Source organism: Gavialis gangeticus, unplaced genomic scaffold, assembly GCF_001723915.1.
Source record: "Gavialis gangeticus isolate Ggan-Ray unplaced genomic scaffold, GavGan_comp1, whole genome shotgun sequence".
NCBI lineage: Eukaryota > Metazoa > Chordata > Crocodylia > Gavialidae > Gavialis > Gavialis gangeticus.
Genome location: NW_017729016.1, coordinates 15,674,745 through 15,693,740, shown reverse-complemented (window position 1 = coordinate 15,693,740; position 18,996 = coordinate 15,674,745). Strand labels below are relative to the sequence as shown.

Here is an 18,996-nt window from a genome sequence, read left to right as displayed (position 1 = left end):
AGAATTCAGCCACTCAGCCCCCATCAGTCATACCTGGAACAACCTCTCAAGTCACTTCAGTTCTACCTTTTCTATGGACTGGGACTTGACCTTTTTTAATAGCCCTTGAGTTCTGTGGTAGGAACCAGTGAGTTTAAAAATAGTAAAATGTCTCGAGCCCTAGCCTTTCTAATATAGTGATCCGTCTCTTCTAGGCAGAGCTACCTTCGTTGTCCTGTGCAGTAAGATTCTAGTGCAGTTGGGTGACCACTTTTGCAGAGATGACAAGAAGTGGATGCATAAGCAAGATCTTGCCACACATTTGCACAATAAAAAGATGTTCAGCATGGTTCTGTTTCCTTGTAGATGTGCAGCTATAATGAGAGCCTCTGAATCCAATGTCAAGGTGATGGGATCAAGCACAGTGTCTCGTGGGCTTCTGCAGCATAATGGGTATAAACTGAATCTTCCTTTCCTCCTTTAAACCAGAAGGACGTATAAAGCTTTGTGTCTACAGAATATAGCAGTATCACTGCTGCTTTTCCTGAACTTTTTTATTAGAGTTGCTAGTTGACCTCTGATCAAAAGCAGGAAGGCCAAGGGGGAGGGGCAAGGCTGTAGGCACAGTGTATAACATGACCAGGTACAGCTTATTTGCTGCTTGCCAGAGTGGTGGTTGTTTTTTTTTCTTTTTTTTTTTAAACACTTGGGTAGCTAATTGCCACCCATTACAATGAGTGGCCTCTAACCTTGGTCTAGTATGAGAACATAGTAAGACGGTAACACTGATTATGCACATCGCATATTGTTCTGGAAGCTTTTTTTTTTCCTTAGTCTAGTTGCAACTAGGGCAAGGAGCTACCTCAAATGGCTTTCCTATGAGGGCTGAGCACCTTAGCTAAGCATGATCTATTAGAGTCCTGTTCATCTTTAATTCCTTTCTTGTGTTCTTTTTTCAGATGCAGACAATATAGCAGGGGTAATTCCTAATGCTTGGATCAAATTTGTGCACCTACATACTTTCTACACTGCAGACTGATGACTAAATTAAATTGTTTTTGTACTTTTTTTATATCTCTACTATTAAACATCTTTCCTTTTGCAAAGAATGGTAACTTTGTATCTTTTCTGGAGTATCTCAAGATACAGTAAAAAAACACAAACCGTGTTCTAACGGGGGAAGAAGCATACCTCTACATGAAGTAAAAGAAGAAGCTAAAGATTGGAAATGACAGCCAAAAACCATTGTATTTGCTTTTGATGGATTAGGACCTAAGTTGCATGGGGAGCTGTGAGCATGGACTGCTGTTGCATGTCTCCCTCATCTACTTAGAAACAGGATGAGGCCAATACAGCACTTTGCTTACTGAGCAGTTAATATTGTTCATGTGAGGCATGACTTTGGGTAGGCAGTGGCCAGGAACCAGCAGGTGTTTATTTTTTAAACTGCTTGACATACAAATCTACTTGCCCATTTTGAAATGATGTCTGGAAGAGATGCCTGTACTTCAGCACAGTTAGTCCCTGAAACTTTCACCTCCATGATTAAAAGATGTGAATCTATTCACCTTCCTCTGGTATCCCAAAGTAAATCTGCTGTCTTATAGCATTTTTTTTTCTTGCCCCTGCTATCTTTGTAAAAGGGAGTTAATACACCTATTCCATCACTTGCTGGTGCACAACAACATGTATTCCTCTTCTTTCTTCCTGTAAAGTGAGCCTAGAGAGCGGCTTGCTTGAAAGGGTAGTTACAAAACACACCCAACCACCTGATCAAATAAACCCTAGACAAGCTTATAACATCTGTATCTTCATTAGACTGCCTTCCAAAAACTCTTCTCTAACTAAAGTAGGGTTCAGTGAAGCATAGGTCTACTGCTTACCATGGCACAGTAATTTAGCTTGGAAATTAAAGTAGAGACACTTAAGGGAGCAATGTTAATAAAGTAACTACTTAAGTAGGAACCTAATTAGCTGCTTCACTTGGCTACTTGTGTAGAAAAACGTCAGGACTCAGGTTGCCATGGAATTGGGACTTTGATTTCATCTCACTGGAGCTTCCATCAACCCTGTAGCTCCTAGTCTACTGTGGTGATGGTTTAGCAGAGTCAGAGCAGAAGCAGGCTCCTTTAGGGTAAAAAAGCATTATATAAGTGTAGTCATCTTTATTTTCCTGGCTTTCCCCAGAGAATTTTCTAAGACAAGCCAATCCCAGCCTCAGAAACTGATGCTACATTACACAACTATCTAATTCTTAAACTGCATGTTTTCAGTGGGTCTGTACCAAATTTCACCACAAGATGTCACAATAGGATGCATAATATAATATTCTTGTAAATTTAACCATAGAAAACACTCAACTAACCATTCAAAGTGGGAGATGAGCTTAAATTACAGATTTAATTTTAAATGCCAGCATCTTTGCGCTTGACCTCTCTGCAGCTAGACTTAGCTCTAGAACAGCTCCTGTATATTTCCATTGTGTTAGCATGCTTACCTTTTAGAGGGAGTTCACCAGGAATTTTCCCCTAAAATTTCCATACTGTTGAATGTTCACTCATTCAAATGGGGGGAAAAATCATGCTCCTTTTGATTTCTGTCATTGTTCTTGCATATGAATTGCCTGAGGGGAATGTCTCCAGAAATGAAATGTTAGTTACTTGTGCACGTGGCACATGGCAGAAAACACAGGTTTGTTTTCCACAAGCAGGCCTTTGCCTTGGAAACTTGTCTGAAGAGGCTAATTCCCTCAAGCCACATTCTTGGTTTTCCATTCCGTATATGGGACCAAGTGAAGTGTATCCATCTGGAAGACTTTCAGTATTCACTCCTCAGGGTGTGCAGACTTGGCCGTGTTAGCCTGAATTCAGGCAGAAGTCAGGGCAGAGGCGCACCTTACAGCCTTATCTGGTCTGTGCACATCCTTTCACCGCCCCTGGTGAAAGGAGCACCTGCTCGTAAAACCTCATGCACCTCGGATTCAGCTAGACCACAGGGAGGGAGCCAGGGAGCCAAGTAGCGGGCAGGTAGGATTTGCCTTTTATATAGTGTGTGCATGTATATAATACACATACGCACACACTAGATATATGTATGTGTGTGTGTGTATATATATATGTGTATATATATATATATATATATATATAAAATGCATGTGCACGCAAGTAGCCACCCCGCCCCGGCGGCGCGGTGACGCAGCACGCAACCACGCCTCTCTTAGCCTCACCCCTTCTGACCCAGCGCTCCGCGCGCGCTGGTGGCGTCACCCCTACGCGCCGTTGTCCGCCAGAGCCGGCTCCCAGACCACTCAGCTCCGGGAGGGAGGAGGCGGGACCGAACTGCTGCGCGACTTCCCATTGGCCACTGTGGTGATCGACACGGCGAAGCCCAATGGGGCTCCGCCGCTGGCCTGCCGGAACCAATGAGAGCGCGGAGGCGGTCTGAGGCGCCAAGCGAGGGGCTCCGTGAAAACAGCGTTGCGGGTCGTGGAGGTGCGTGGGGCGGCGCGGGGCCGGGGCGGGATCACCTTCTCTTCACGCTCTGGGTGGAGGCCCCTCCTCTCCCCCTGTGTCCCGTCCACGTGAGCCCCGGAGTCCCGCTGAGGGGCCGCTTGACCTCGTGGCTCGTCCTCGTGCCCCGACTCCTGCTGGTCTTTCCGCTCCCCAGGCGTGAATGACCCTGGCCTTGGTCACGGTCCCGTTTCCCCATTTAAACTCCCTTCCCCTGGTGCCTCCTGCGTGACAGCCCTGCAGCCTGGTTTCAGCTCCAGCTAAAAGCTTTGGCTTGTAGTAACTCGGGTGCAGAAACGGCGGGGGTGAACATGTCCAGTGCTGTCAGGACTCTCAAAGGCTAGATTTTGTTGAGACGAATGCAGTTCTCTTTGGACCCTAACTATAATGACCACCCAAAACTCTGTGTGGTTTTTTTGCCTAGTTTGTCATGTGTTGTTGGGTGTTTGTTTTTTTTAAAACTATGTATACTCTAGCAAATTGGTGCATATTCATGCAATTATAGAAAACTATGGTTGGAAGGGACCTTAGGAGGTCAGTGGTTTTCAACCTTTTTTTTTCATTTGCAGACCCCTAAAATTTTTTTGAATGCAGGTGCAGACCCCTTTGGAAGTTTTTGAATGGTGGTGCCAGACCCCCTTCGAATTGTAAGTGGGTATTCACGTACTTTTGATCATAGTTCTCTTTCACAGACCCCATAGACATAATGTGTGGTCCCCTGGAGGTCCACAGACCTCAGGTTGAAACCTGCTGACCTAGTCCAACTCCCTGCTCAAAGCAGGAACGTCCCCAGCTGTATCATCCCTGCCCTGCATCTGGGTCTTAAAAACCTTCCTCCAAGGATGGAGATTTTACAGCCTCTTTGGGTAACCTCTTCCAGTGTTTTACCACCCTCCTCATGACAGTTTTTGCTAATATTTAACCTAAACTTCCCTTGCTGCAGCCTATTCCAATAGGTATGTTCATTTTCGCTTTCATGTTAAACTTAATCATATAGTGCTAGCTCCCTACCAAATTAGTAAACCTCCTAGTTTCACTCCAATTGGAGATAAATGCATGTTGCCCTGTATGCGATGATGTGTCACTCCATCTGCACTACCCCTTTTCAAAATCCTAGATTTGCCTATGCAGGTGTCAAGTACCTAAACTGTTTAAACTAGCATGTTTCAACCCCGCTGTCTACTTGGCAGCTGAATTGTATGCTGGTTTACTGCAAGCTACCTATAATTGTGTACTCTGTTATTGATTGTGTTTTAACTTGAGCCAGAAGCAGTGAAAGAAATGTAGCTGCCAAAGGGCTGCTTATTAGAAGCCTTGACAATGACCAGAGCTAGTCAGTTGTTCTCTCCCCTCCTTTTGGCTTCTGATAGTTTTCTGACTGCTGGTAGAAGACTTGATGATGAGGGCTCAGTTTTAGGACTACTGATATCCCAGCATTGACACCATGTGCACTTTAGACCAGTTGGGAGCTAACCTTTTTTGCAGATGTGCTACAAATTAAGCACTCTGCCCTCTCCAAGTGCCACTCCTATGCCCTTTCCCTAGCTGATTGGCCACTCTACTTTCTGCTCTGTCCTTGATCTGCCACCCGCCACACAGAAGGCACTTGTGGCATGCACCCTTTAAAGCAGGTGTGTCAAACTCACCTGGCCCATGTGGGACTGCTCCATGGGCTGGATGAGTGTTGCGGGACTGGCCACATAGGCTGGATAAAGCCCCTGCCATCCTCCCCTTCCACTCACCCCACATAATACTGCTGCAGCATGGGGCCCGGCCCGGCCCAGCCCAGCCAAAGCAGGTGCCAGATCTAGCATGTGGGGGGGGGGAACCCAGAGACCATACATCTACTGTGGCTTGTCCAGGACTGCACCCCACATGGCTCCCACTTCAGGACCCACACTGTATGCAGTGACCAGCTGGAGTTGCATCCCAGACTGGTTAAGCTGGGTGCTGGATTTGGCATGTTGGAGTTGTGGGGAGCCTGGACTGGCCTCTTGTGGGTGCTGCATGCAGTGCAGGTCCTGGAGTGGGCACCATGTACAATGTGTGTCCTTGGTCCTGCACAGGCTGTGCATAGGTCCATTCAAGACCCAGGCCAGCACTGGGAGCTGAATGATGTGGTTCCTCAGGCCAGATCTTTTAACACCCCTGCTTTATAGCATTCCTTGCAGCCCTATCAATTCTGCCAGATTAGTATTCCTGAAAATGAGTAGCTCTCCTCCCTGGCAAGTGCAGAGCAGTTTGCAGTCTGAAGGCCATGCACTTAAACAGGTTGCACTATATTGTCAGTAGTGTGCACTCAGTATTGATGTATCAGAGGGCCAATAACTCTTTCTACCTGGATACTTTAGCCAGCCAAAAGAGTAATGTTTAAAGGCATGTGTAGGTGTTCATAGTAAATTTTGATGTATTTGTCATAAATCACTGTACAACTGTAAACTTCTCTTCTTCCAAAGCCTTATAATCAAGCAGTCTACATAACGGCTTTATGTTCCAGTAAGAGAAAGTGATAAGTGTGGTATGGCTAAAACATCAATACCTCTTGTAGTACATGCCTTCCCATTTATTCTCAGTTTTTCATGCCACTGACCACAAAAAGTACAGTAGAGTATACATTACTAAAGTTAGAGCTTTGATATTAAATTAAATTGAAAGTAGTTAAGAAAATATTTTAGCATGCCTGAAAGAAAAGTATTTTGATTTTATATATTTTAAATTCAAGACAGCTTTGATTAAAACAAACATCTAATTAAGAACTGCAATTTGCTGGGTCAGACAATAGATCCATCTAGCTTAGTCTAACACAGTGGCAGAGACGAAGAATCTTTCCGAAGATATATCGGTCATAGATTAGAAATGCTGCTGAATATGGTAAATCGTGTAAAACTGGTAGAATCTTTCACTGAAAATTTAGCGAGCCAAGCTATGGTTGTTCCCCAGATGGTATCAATATAGTGGAATAGTTTTGTCATCTTTTACAACCACTAACGTGGTGTGGCTGAAGTCTCTCTACTCCTTGTCAGATGCAGCAAATGTGTAATTAAGTTTGTTGCAGCTAAATATAAGGTAGAGCAGCCCTTGAGGACCAAAGGTAGAACCATCATGAAACCACTTGCTTTCCTTCTGATCCAGAGTTGTATGAAATGAAACGCAAAATGCATGATGGTCATGTACACGTAATTCCCCCTTGCATATCATCCAAACTAAGGGAGAAAAAAGTCCTTGCAGTCCTTTTAATTAAGACACAAGAATGCAGTTGAGCCATCTCTGTACTGCTGGGACTGTTGTTCATATACCCATGTGTGCTGGGTACACTTATTAGCAATCGTATAAAAGTGCTTTTTGAAATGAGTGAACCAGTCAGAGGTGTTAGCAGTGCAGCCATGATGATCCAGGAATTATGTAAGATGCAAGGATTTGTGTGTGGGTGGGGTGGTGATAGCTTTATTGGACCAACTGCATCCAGTAAAAGGTATCACCCTCCAAAAAATCTTTGCCTGATCAGAGTCAATTTTTAGCTTATTGTAAAGTTTGACCAAACAGTTCCAAATGTGGCAAAAAATAATCTTAACTGATGTCTAACTGCATAGAAGAAGATCAAAGGGCCATTGCCATACTGGGTTCTAGGGGGCAGAGACTGTTAGACCCTGAGTTTTTTACAAGAACGTACTGTTCTAATTTGCAGTATTTTAATTTTACTGCACTCATAAACTAAAAATCCTCCAAAAATATATTAAGAATGCATATATAAACATGTAGTTTAAGGTTTACTTTTTCTGAGTAGTCTAAATACATATCAGTATAAAAGATGTACAATAGCTAGGAACCTACTGAAATCACAATGCTGTGGAAATTGCGAAATCCAGCGCTGTCCATGAAGTCTACAAAATTGCGGGGCGGGGCAGCCAGCAGTCTTCACGGTGCTGTGGCCCAGCTATACAACCTGCTGGGGGAAAGGGGGACTGCCTGCCCCTGCCCCTTGCCACTAATTGATGGAGAGGGCTTTGTCTTGCTCCTCTCCACCAATTGGCAGCCCTCGTACAGTGGATTGCTTTCATAACCAATCAGCAGCAAGGGGCAGGGTTGTATGATGGACACCCCTTGCAGCCAATCGGAGGCAGCAGTGGTGAGGGGTGGAGCCACTCAGCCAATCAGCGGCAATGCGGGGGGCATCGCGATCAGCCTGTAAATATGGCGGCCAGCCCTGTGATCTCCCCGCTAAATCAGCTGGCCTCCTCCTCGACTTAAGTAGACCCCTATTGATAGCTACGTACCTGTCTCCTGTTTCAAAATTTCCGGCAAAGAAAAGTTACTGATTTTTTTTTTTTATCTATAACTGTGTAATGAAATAATAGAATAGTAGGACTGGAATGAATGTATATGCTTTCATTTTAATATACATGTGTTTCAGTGATTCTGATCTAGAATGGCAAAAATTAAGAAGAATACAAAAATTAAGGAAGGAAGCCAAAGGAAAAAATTAAAGCGACCATTAGCTGCAGAGGAACAACTTGTCTGTGAAACTGAACCAAAGAAAAAGAAACAAAGCTTGAAGGTAAGCCTGTTAATTCATTGTTACTCCCAACAGTACCATATCTGAATGCATTATGAGATTAAGTGGTAACGATTCCTTGACCCATAATCTGTTCAAAGTGAAACAAAGTTAAGATGCAAAGGATTGTGGGTTATGGTTCTCCAGGCGTGTATGTTTGTTTGGTGGGGGCAGGAAGGGAGCGTTTTGTTTTGTTTTGTTTTTGAAGGCATATATGTAGCTGGGCAGTTTTGCACCCTGGGTGCCAGTGGGCCACAGTGGCTGAGCTGCTGGCTGCAGCTGGTATTTTTGGCTGCTTATAGATGTGCCAACTTGCGTTCTAATTAAAATATGAACAAGTTGCCTCACCATCACATGTATTAAGCCCCATGTTTTAAAATGACCATGGAGGTGTGTTGTAAAATAACTTTGTTGAGCTTAGTTAAAGTGCCTCCACAGCCTTTTTTTTTAAAATGGGGGGTGCGGGGCATAATACACATAACCCTAAGCTGTTTTAACTAGAGCTCACCATCTTAATTAGCACTCAGCCACTTTAATTAGGACTGTCAGAGATGGCTCTAATTAAAATGGTCCCTCAAAACCCCCAAGCAAGTGTTTAGGCACCCTGTGTGCCTTCTTAAATGCCCAGGATTGGTGTCCTACACCTACTGGTGTTACACTACTGCTTGGAGGCCCAGGTATATGATTGCTGTTCTTGTGGGGTGTTAATATGAAAGATGGCAGGGGATGTAGAGGTGTAAATGGAATATAGTATCTATGGTTTCCTTGAATTAGCCATCTGAAGGAGGGTGAGCCATGGTATTGGTTTTGGAAAAATCTGAAAAAGGTATTTTGAAAATTGTGTGTTAAAAGAACTTTTGCATGCTGCCTGACCAGAAGATGTCAGCAGTCTCTTCACATTTTAGAGCATCTTCATATTAATTTTAAAGCAAAGGAGGTTAACAGTGTAGTGACAGATTTCAGTGAAAATCTGACTTCTTTTCCTCTCCACTCCAGCTGTGGCAAAATCTTTTATTTAGGTTCCCTACTGGACAGTAGTTCTGCTTTTGCACAAAAATATAGAATTGTTCTGGCAAGAATAGTATGTAAACAATGGCATTCCACTTCAGTTATTAGGAGCAAGAGCAAGTAAATGTTTTGAGCTTCGTGTATTAAGATCTGCTCATCTATGTGGCAGATCAAGAGCCAGGCATCCTTATATTTATTTGTATATGGCAGAACAAGAGCCAGGATTCCTTATATTTATTTATAAATATGATGCTGTTTACATGAATTTAAAAAAGTAGCATGGGTCTAAAAAGACTATGTTGACGTCTTCAGGTCCTGCCAGTAAATGGTCTACAACAGTGGTTCTTTAGGCATTGGACTTGAGGAACCCCCACCATAACTTCTGTGAAATAAGTAGCACTTGATTTCAAAAACTGATTTATATATTATAGTGCTCACTTTCTTGCAGCGAGACTAGGCAGTGGGGTGGGGGATTGTGCTCAGGGGATTGTGTTCAGGCATTGACTAGCTTGAGACTGCATTTATTTATTTAGCTATCTGATTATTTCCTCACTCCTCGTCATCCTTCAAAGAATCTGGTGGCACCCTAGGGTGCACTGACACTCTGGTAGAGAATCACTTGTCTACAGGCTAATATAAAAGTTTGTTCAGACAGATAGGACATACTTGTAGATCAGAGGAAAGGCAGAAAGGTTTTAGCCATCCTCAAGTTCTTGAAGTGTTTAAAAACCTGATCTTACAAACACCTTTGTGCATGTTGATAGTCTGTGGCTTTGATAGCATTCTGATTCTTTCCTTTTGTTGTCTTTTAAAATTAGACCCGTTTTGCAGTTGAAAAAAGCTCAGTAAAACCGGTGGATGTTGATCGGTGACTGGGTTCTTATTAAGCTTATTTGGCAAAAGGTGTATACAGTTTGAGGGATTTTCTTCATGTGTCCAAATGTCTGCAGTTTGTTTGAATATAGCTACTGCATTTTATAGTATTTCATCCATAGGATTGAATCTTGTTAGGTAGTAGTCTGCTTGTAGAGAACATGACTCTGTTTGGAGGCTATCTAAGAAAAGTTATGGAGTCCTTCCACATTTTCAAATCTGCTGGGCAGATTTCAAGCAGACTAGAAGGGAACAGATTCCATGCTTATATAAAATTAGGGTGTATTGAATTTATCAGTCTGCAAAATACTAATTATTTTTTACTTTACGTTTTTGGTTTTTTTAATGAAGGCATATATCACTATATATCATCATATAGGGCTCCCTTCAAGTATCTTGTAGAATACACAGGAAGATAACTCCAGACTTGACTTTATTTTTATCTGAAGATTTATTTAAAGTTTGTGAGAGATTATGGGAGGAAGTTCAGATTTTATTGTATTGTCTTCAGCAATCTGTAGCCTGTCTACACAGCATCATTCCAAGCAACCAACAAAAAAGAACCAGAGACACCAAAACCCTGGAAAGGCCAGGGCCTTTCTGAGCCATTTGATGTCATGTCCCTGATCAGCTGTTGAGATTCAAAATCTTTTTCTGAATACATGGGCTTTTCAGCGCTGCAACTGAGGGAAGTATTTATTGCAGAATAGAACCCTTAATTCTATCTCAGACCATCACTAAGCATAACAGTCCTGAAAATTACAAGTCAGTGGGTGGCTTCAATATATATGTAGTGTTAGTTTTATGAAGCACCATGTAAAGTTAATGCCAAGCTGTTTTTTGGCATCCGCCTTATAAGCTATAACTGTTGATAGCAGGAAAGCATGTTTGTAAGCTATGTTTTTTCTGTGTTTAAAATGACCAGAGTGAAAAATGTTAGAAATATTTTAAACACCACCTCAAAAATGGTTAATGAATATTTTGTCAGTTGTTTACTGGCCTTGTGACTATTACCTGCGTTTATACTCCCAGCATTTTGGAGAATGACCAATTTATTCATGATAGTTGCTCTAAAATACAGGCAGTCCTCAACTTTCTGAAGTTCGAGTTACGACGAACGGCACTTACGGCGCTTATAAATTGACCCACTGTTTCAACTTTCTGACGTCAGTTTCGACTTTACAAGACTCGATCCGACGCAACGCCACAGCAGCGAACAAGTTCGCTGTGCCACCCATCTACCTGCGCCGATCCGCCACACCGCCTGTTTCCCTGATTCAACACGCTCAGTTGCTGTTCTGACGCCATTTTTACGTGGTGAATCTTTGTGTTTCCAAACTTTTGTCTTAAAATTCAGTGTTTCTTTGCACATAATAATGGCAGAAAAGCGTAAATCTGGTGCAAGTGGTGTTCCTAAGAAACGTAGAGCAATTACTATGGAAACAAAAATGGAAATAATTAAGAGGTCTGAAAAAGGTGAGACGCCAACTGAAATCAGTAGAGCTTTGGATATTCCCCGGACGACTATCGTGGGGATATCCAAAGACAAGGTAAGAATTCAGGAACATGTTAAGGGCTCTGCTCCTATGCAGTCAACTGTGATAACTAAGCAGCGGGTTGGACTTATTGCTCAGGTTGAGAAACTGTTAATCATTTGGCTGGAGGGTCAAAATCAACGCCGTGTTCCTGTGAGTTTAGGCACAATTCAGGAAAAGGCTAGGAGTCTTTATGAAGATTTAAAGAAGCAACAGGGGGAGAGTTCTAATGCTGAGCCTTTTAAAGCAAGTAGGGGGTGGTTTATGCGTTTTAAAGCCAGGGCTAATTTGCATAACATCAGGGTCTCAGGTGAAGCTGCCAGTGCAGATGAGGAGGCAACTTGTGCTTTTCCTGGGACATTGGCTGAAATCATTGAAGAGGGTGGGTATTGTGCTCAGCAAGTTTTTAATGTTGACGAAACTGGGCACTTTTGGAAAAAAATGCCTTCGAGAACCTACATTGCCAAAGAGGAGAAATCCATGCCAGGGTACAAAGCTGCTAAAGATAGGCTCACTGTTTTGCTCAGTGCCCATGCTGCAGGTGACTTCAAAAATGCTGTTGAAATGGGCAAAGGACTCAACTTAGGTGCTGCACCAGAGGATGTTGATGGGTTGCTGGCATCACATTCTGAAGAGTTAACTAATGACGACCTCATTGAATTGGAGCAGCAAAAAGTGGCAGAGGAAGAAGAAGATGTACCCACTGTTGAAGAGACTCCTCCTCGTAAAGTCTTGACAACAAAAGTGTTGGCTGAAGCATTTCAATATTTGGAAGCTGCCATGTCCCTGTTTGAGGAACATGACCCCAACACTGAACGCAGTGCATCAGTGAATAGGGGCATATCCTACATGTACAGCTGCTACAGAGAAATTTACAAACAAAAGAAGAGAACATCTGTCCAACCTTCTTTGGGCGCTTTCTTTAAGAAAGCATCCAAGACTCCAGAAAAACCTGCAGCCAAGACTTCTGAGAAGACTCGAGCCAAGATCCCGTCAAAAAGTCCAGCAAAGTCACCTCAAAGAAGTCCTTCCAAATCAATATGATTGCTATTTACAATATAAATACATTAATGTAGCTATATTACTCATCTATAATTGATCAAGTATGAAATTATTGGTTATTTTTGGTGAAAATAGGGTATCAGACCTTGGTTTAGGAACCAATCGCCTATTTATAACATTGTTCCTATGGGTAAAACTGGTTCCAAGTTACGACATTTTGACTTGCAACACAATTGGTTCCTGAAAACCATGTCTTAAGTCTGAGGACCGCCTGTAATGTTTTGTTCAGCAAATGTCAGAGAGCATACAAAGTTTAGTAAAGGACAAGGTAAAGCTATCACATCCATAAGGATTCTTTCTGGTCATAACATATGAATCTTGAATACGTTTTGGTATCCAGAGATAGATGATGATAATGAATTTAAAATCTTTCAGCATGTTTTGAAATGCAGTCTAGGCAACAAACCTTTTTTTGGCTTAGAAACCTAATTCAAAGACATTTGCAAAGTTCTTCTTTCATGCTTGCACACCGGTTTCTTTCTTGGGGTGTCACCTCTTCTCTCGTTCACCACCTGAGTGATAGTGTCTTTTTTCTTTCAAAAATATTATAGTATAAGTATATTCCTAACTCTCTGTTGCGAGAAATAAAATATTGAAAACTGGGGAAAAAGCACATCAGGCCGTTTTAGTTGGTCCTCTTACATGATATAATATGATATAGTTTTGTATTTCAATTTAGCATTGATTCAAAAATAAGCTTCTACCTGTTACATTTTAAGGGCATATTATATACAAAAAATCCAAAAGCATATTTAATAGAGTTTAATGAACTATGATTGTCTTTGAATATATTTTTTTGTGATTTAAAGGGCAACATTTTTCCATTCTTGAAATAGGAAAGTACAGGATACAATTCCTTACATGCTTTTTAAAAAATAAAATACCTTGATTATAAGAAATAAGCCAAAAGATAATTCACCATTTTAAAGCTAACAGGTGTGTACTACATGACTTTTGGTGAAGGAGAGGTTTCAGTGGTTCATTAAGTGAATGTACTTACCCATGATTAGGCTTGGCAAAATTCAATATTTTAAAAAATTTTTATATATCTAATTTTGACAGCTAAAATCAATGTTTATTTTTAAGCATTTATTTCAATATTTGTTGATTTTAAAATTTTCAAAATTATGCAACATTAAGGGTGTAGGGGGGCAGACAATTTAGTAATGATGGTATACTGTTAAAAGCTTTATAAAACCACTTTAAAATATAAAAAGTAAATATCCATAAATCAATAAAGCGTTCCTGCTTGAAATCATTTTGTTCATTTGGTAGGACATTCATATGAAGCTGGTGTCTTTGCTCTCACTGAGTGGAGCGTGGGGGCAGGGGCTGGGCTAGGGGCTGCAGGCTGGGGCTGCCAGTGGTGCTCACTGTGGGAGGAGGCTCGTCAAAACTCCTGACTGTCAAATGGCACTGAATTCCCTGAGCCCCACACTGCATCAGGAAGCAGTGGCTGCCTAGCCCAGGGTGAGAAGCGGGTTCCCCGCTCCCTGTGTCTGCTTTGGGAGTGAGCCCCGCCTAGCGGGTGCCAACAGAGGGGTGGCCTAGCCCCTGAGCATGCAGGGGCTGGGCTCAGTGGGAGTTCAGCACCCAATCCCTGGCCCAGCAAGGTCCCTAGCTCCTGCATTGGCTGCCTGAGCTGCTGCCAGATGAGCAATGCATGGCAGTCACAGCCGGGGCTCCCTTCGCCCTGCCTGCAACAGCCGCCGTATGTGGTTGTGCACATGTGCATGGCACCCCCTGTCCCCTTTCTATAAGTTTGGATTGTTGCAAATGGAAACATTTTTTTGTTGGTCTGTGAGTATGAGGTGATTCAACGTTTATCGGCATTTAGTCATAAAAATTGAATCCTGCCAAGCCTACCCATGATTTATGTTTAGCCATTCTAGCAGAGTACTTTTAGTCTACAAAGTAGAAAATGTAAATTTCTAATTGATTTTTGTTGTAGAGCTGCAAGAGGGCAACTTGAAATGTGTCTTAAGTGACTGGATTTACTGTTACATTGATCATTGTTTCATGAAATTTGTTCCAAAATACTTACGCTTGTAGGAGTAAAGCATTTTTCTTTGGATCAGGTTGACCTTTCAGAAGAATCTTGGTGTTTTATTGATTTTCATCTACTAACATTCTCCCTTTTACATTAAATAGCAACAATCAATTCATGTCTGATTTATAAATGTTTTCACGAATGATTTTGGAACTATACCATTCTAAATGACAGTGCGTTTCTTCAGTGGATTTGAAAAGCATGTTGTATAAATTTTAAATCCCTTGTTCAGGCATGTGTGGTTCTCACAATTGGCATTATGTTACTGTTTATGGTAAATAGTTTAACAAAGAATTAACACAAGTAGTGATCTCCACACACATTTTTACCGTGGGTTTTAGAATTACCTGAACATGAATTTTACTTGTTTAACTTTAATGTTTTTGCAATATATCAAAATGTGCAACTGCTTGTACTTGAAAATTATCCTCCCTAAGCCACATTATTTAGAAAATAACAGATATGGTGAAAATAGATTTAAAAGGCATGCCAGTCTAGTGCAGCAATCAAAATTTAAAAGCATCCTCTTCCCAACATGTCAAGCCTCTCTGATGCAGTTTTTTCATTTTAGGAATTTTTTTTCCTGCCCTCTAAAATAGGGTTGCAATGTTATAAAAATGTCAGCTCAAAATGTTAGAGGTATTAGAATTGCTCGTTTTCAATTACCCTATCTTACTTGTATTTAGGGACTATTTCTCCCCGTAATTCTTAGCTGCTTCAGGGTAGCACTGATTGAGAGAGCCTCTGAAAGCAACACTATGGCGCTTGGAGTGTACAGGTTCAGAGCTGCAGTTTGTCCCTGAAGAGGTGTGGTGGTGGTGGTGTGAAGGATCTCTGAGTTCTAGTAAGAGTAATTTTACCATATCCAAAAGCAATATTAATCCTTTGAGCTAAGCATGGAGATGACCATGTTTCCTCAGTGTAATTTGTTCATTTATAAAATTGAGTTCAGTTGAATCATCTGAATTTTGCAGAGAGCAAGATATCATTACACAAAAACTCAAAAGTTTAATTTTGTATTCATTTTCTGCCCTCTCAGCTTAGTCTAGCAAATACTGTAACCTTGCATGAGATTTGAATAAGAGGCAGTCAGCCTTTGTAAATCCAAATCTCCCTTTATACAGGCACTGAGTCACCAAGTGTTATGGCAGGACCCCAGTTCATAACTTTATAGTAATAAGACAAGGGCTTCCCTTTAAGTTGTTGCCTTTTGTATTGCGAGCAAATAGGGAAGAAAGCACAATGTTTTCCCCAAAGAAAGACAAAGTCAGTGGGAAAGGAATTTATTTTCAAGATTCCACGCAGATAATACAAACAACAGAGAATAAACAAGTAGCTGATAGTCTTCCTTTTTCAGTTAAATAGTGTGCAGGTGCCCAAATAGTGACAATCTACTTACCAAATGGAAAATGGCAAAATCAGTAGGGAGAATATTTTTATTTTCAAGTTTTAGAAGGGTTATTACAAAGGGCAGTGGAGAGTTATTTGTACTAAGCAGTAACACAACTCCATTAAAAAGTGTTTCTTTAATATCACTATGTATAATACTCTAATTAAAAGGTCTTTGTCTGTTAGGGGGATTAAACTCTGCAAGTATACCCATTCAGCAAGCTGTAAGGTAGTTACCTTACTGGTAGGATATAAATTATTGTTTATAATAGGATCTTTAAGGTAGTAGGGGTAGTGACAACACATTTAGTGAGACTAAGACAGGCGTGTAATGTTATGTTTTCACTGCAAGGCTTTTTTCAGGGTGTACTTAATTTGTCACCTCACTAATTTATACTAGGAGCATGCTGACATTTTGAGATGCGGAATTTGTTTGCAAAACGCTTTAATGAGTAGAAGGCTTATCTAATTTTCAGAGGGAGCGTTTGCCCTCTGGCTCGTTATACAAAGGGAGAATAACTGTAGGTGAGATGGTCAAAGTGAATTTACTGTTGCTGGGCTGCTGAAATAAGCTGCATCTTGGCTTGTGTGGAAACCTTGGGATATTGTCTTGTTAGGTCCTCTTTCAGCTCTTCCACCAAATGCTTGTTTGTAAGCTGTTATCTCAATTCTGTACTTAACTGCAAATTATGTACTTTGTGCCTCAGTATTATGTCTTTATTCCATTCTTTACTCTTTTATTTGGCTTTAAAAGATGCATCAGCCCGCTATACTGAATACAGGAATATTAAAAAGTTCATATTGCATCATATGGGTCCTTCAGTACTGCAGACTTTCCTACTGTAGTATCCTTCTTATAGTTTTCTTTACTCTAATAAGTCTCATAACCAGTGCCTTGCAAGTTATGAGACTAGCATCAAAAGGAAAACATCCGACTTAAATAGTAATTTCCGCTGCCCTCAACTTGATCTCAACATTTCCATGATGTCCAAACTCGCTTCTTAAGAAACGGGCACCTTGATGGATGTTTCTGAAAACTGTAAAGTTAAACATTAGGATGAGTGTGAGGATGCCACTGCCTTCATGCAGGCATGCTGTGTCTGTTCACTTTTATGGCTGAAATATTCTGCTTCCTTCATTTTTTTTTTCCTCTTTTGAGCTGCTTTAGGATTAAATTAATATCCTTGACTGAATCACTCCACACGTAAATAACAGTTTTGTTAGCACCCACTGTCCTCTTAGGATGACTTACTGTTGGCTTGGATAGGATACAAATTTGTTGGTAAAAATGGTGTAATATATTGGCTTGAAATCCTGTTTGGCTTTTGTGATTTACTGTGCGGGATACAGGAAGATGTGACCTGTCTTGCATGTTTTCTTGGGTTTTTTGCATATTTCTGTAATATTGTTCAAATTAATAAGAAGTAATAAATAAACTTTGTGGGTAACTGTTTAAGAGACTTCAGTGTTTATTTCTCTCTAAGCGCACTTGTCTTCTCAGAATGCTTATGGAGAATCTCAATTCTTTTGCTAAATTAATTACATTTTTTATTTTAAAAGGGGTACATCTCACTGTGTGATAAGGAATATTAGGCTTCTTATAAGCAGACAAGTCCAAGAAAGTACAGATTTTTTTTCTGAAATACAGATATGCATAGATTAGGCTGAATAATTTTACATTCCTTTGAAAAATATTTTTGTAATGCTAGGAACAGATTTCCCAGGAAAGAGTGTTCACAGCTGGGAAAACAATCGCTACTTTGAAGATGGTTTTCCCAGGCAAAAAACTCACGTCTCCAACTGTGTTTGTATAAACAACATGTAGTGTATTTCTTGGTAATTTTTTAAAGGAGTTAAGCCTTTCTCATTAGAGAGTGACTGAAAAAAAAGTTACATTTTGCCAGGTATTTTCCCTTTAATCTTTATGTTCAGGTTTCTCTCCCTACTGTATATATGTTGTCAACCAGCAGGTCTGCTATAAACAATGGGAAGTTTACCCTTCTTGCCCAGCCTTAGGTAAGCAGTATACTTCCTCACAGCTCCCATCTTTTTAGCTAGCTGTGAGAGCTTTCTCTGCTCCCCACCACACTTTTTTGTCATTGTTTCCATTATAAGTTGCTACTGATAGGATTTAGCTGCAAAAAATGTCACCAGGTTGAAACCCAACACAATAAGGTCCTTGGTGGGGAAGGTCAAAGGGAATGATACTGTTATTGTATAATGTTCACATCCTATTCAAGGCTCTTAGATATAGGCCGCTGACAGAGTTGGGGATGAAACCCAAGTCTTTTGAGTCCCTGTCCTTTTCCATTCAATTGAGTATATTTTTTTTCATTCAAGAATGCAATATTGTATTTTTGAATCTGTGTGTTTAATGACTTTTAGCTAAATGTCATAGGATTTTTATAAAAGTGAGAATATTTCTGCACAAACCAAGTTACACTGATTAAAAAAAAATGGCCACCAAATATGAATAGCAACCATATGTTCAATGAGAAGATGCCATGTAACTTGTTTAAGCTGTCACAAGCTACTCTACTTTGCAAGAGACTGTGTAGCAAGCTTGCTAGGGGAGAGTAAAAAGATGCCTTGTTCAAGCATGTCATAAAGTGAGGAGAGAGGCACATCAAAGGCAGGGTACTCTTGAGCAAGCTGGGATGTGGAAGTATGTACAATATGTGACAGAATCCTACGGCCTTTTTGTTTCTTGGTTATTACTCTTAATAAAATTTTGTTAACATTAAATTATTAGGAAAGCTAAAATGAAATGGGTTGGCAGTTTTAACTTTGATTTTCAGGAGAGATGTTTTTTCCCCCTTCCACTGTATATAAATCCTGTTATCCTTCTGAGTTGTGTGCGAATCTGTATGAAGGAGTTATGTATACTATAATTTATCTTTTACAGGGGAGATATAAAAACCTGGAAGAGCTTTGTACTATATTTCAGAATATCTTTGTGAAGTAGGCTATTTCCTATGAAGACACTTCTGAACTAGTTAGTCTGTAAAGTGCCACCTTGTTCTGCTTTCTGCCTAAAAA

General features: G+C 40.9%; 2 protein-coding genes across 3 annotated transcripts in view; both read left to right on the top strand.

The window, feature by feature from the left end:
- ZFAND2A (zinc finger AN1-type containing 2A) overlaps positions 1-1,097 on the top strand; it is a 12,537-nt gene extending 11,440 nt beyond the window's left edge. Inside the window, exons 5-6 of one of the 2 annotated variants that reach the window (XM_019512928.1) lie at positions 346-432; positions 939-1,097. In XM_019512928.1, coding sequence (XP_019368473.1) covers positions 346-432; positions 939-969 — 118 coding nt within the window. In that variant the 3' untranslated portion in view covers positions 970-1,097. The other variant, XM_019512929.1, reaches the window with a different exon arrangement.
- Positions 1,098-3,248: 2,151 nt separating this feature from the next.
- LOC109294309 (tigger transposable element-derived protein 1-like) lies at positions 3,249-17,782 on the top strand. Its single transcript, XM_019512609.1, has 4 exons — positions 3,249-3,470; positions 7,900-8,043; positions 11,003-12,456; positions 17,667-17,782. The coding sequence occupies exons 3-4, from the start codon at positions 11,298-11,300 to the stop codon at positions 17,780-17,782; spliced, it is 1,275 nt and encodes a 424-aa protein (XP_019368154.1). The 5' UTR covers positions 3,249-3,470; positions 7,900-8,043; positions 11,003-11,297.
- Positions 17,783-18,996: the final 1,214 nt, after the last annotated feature.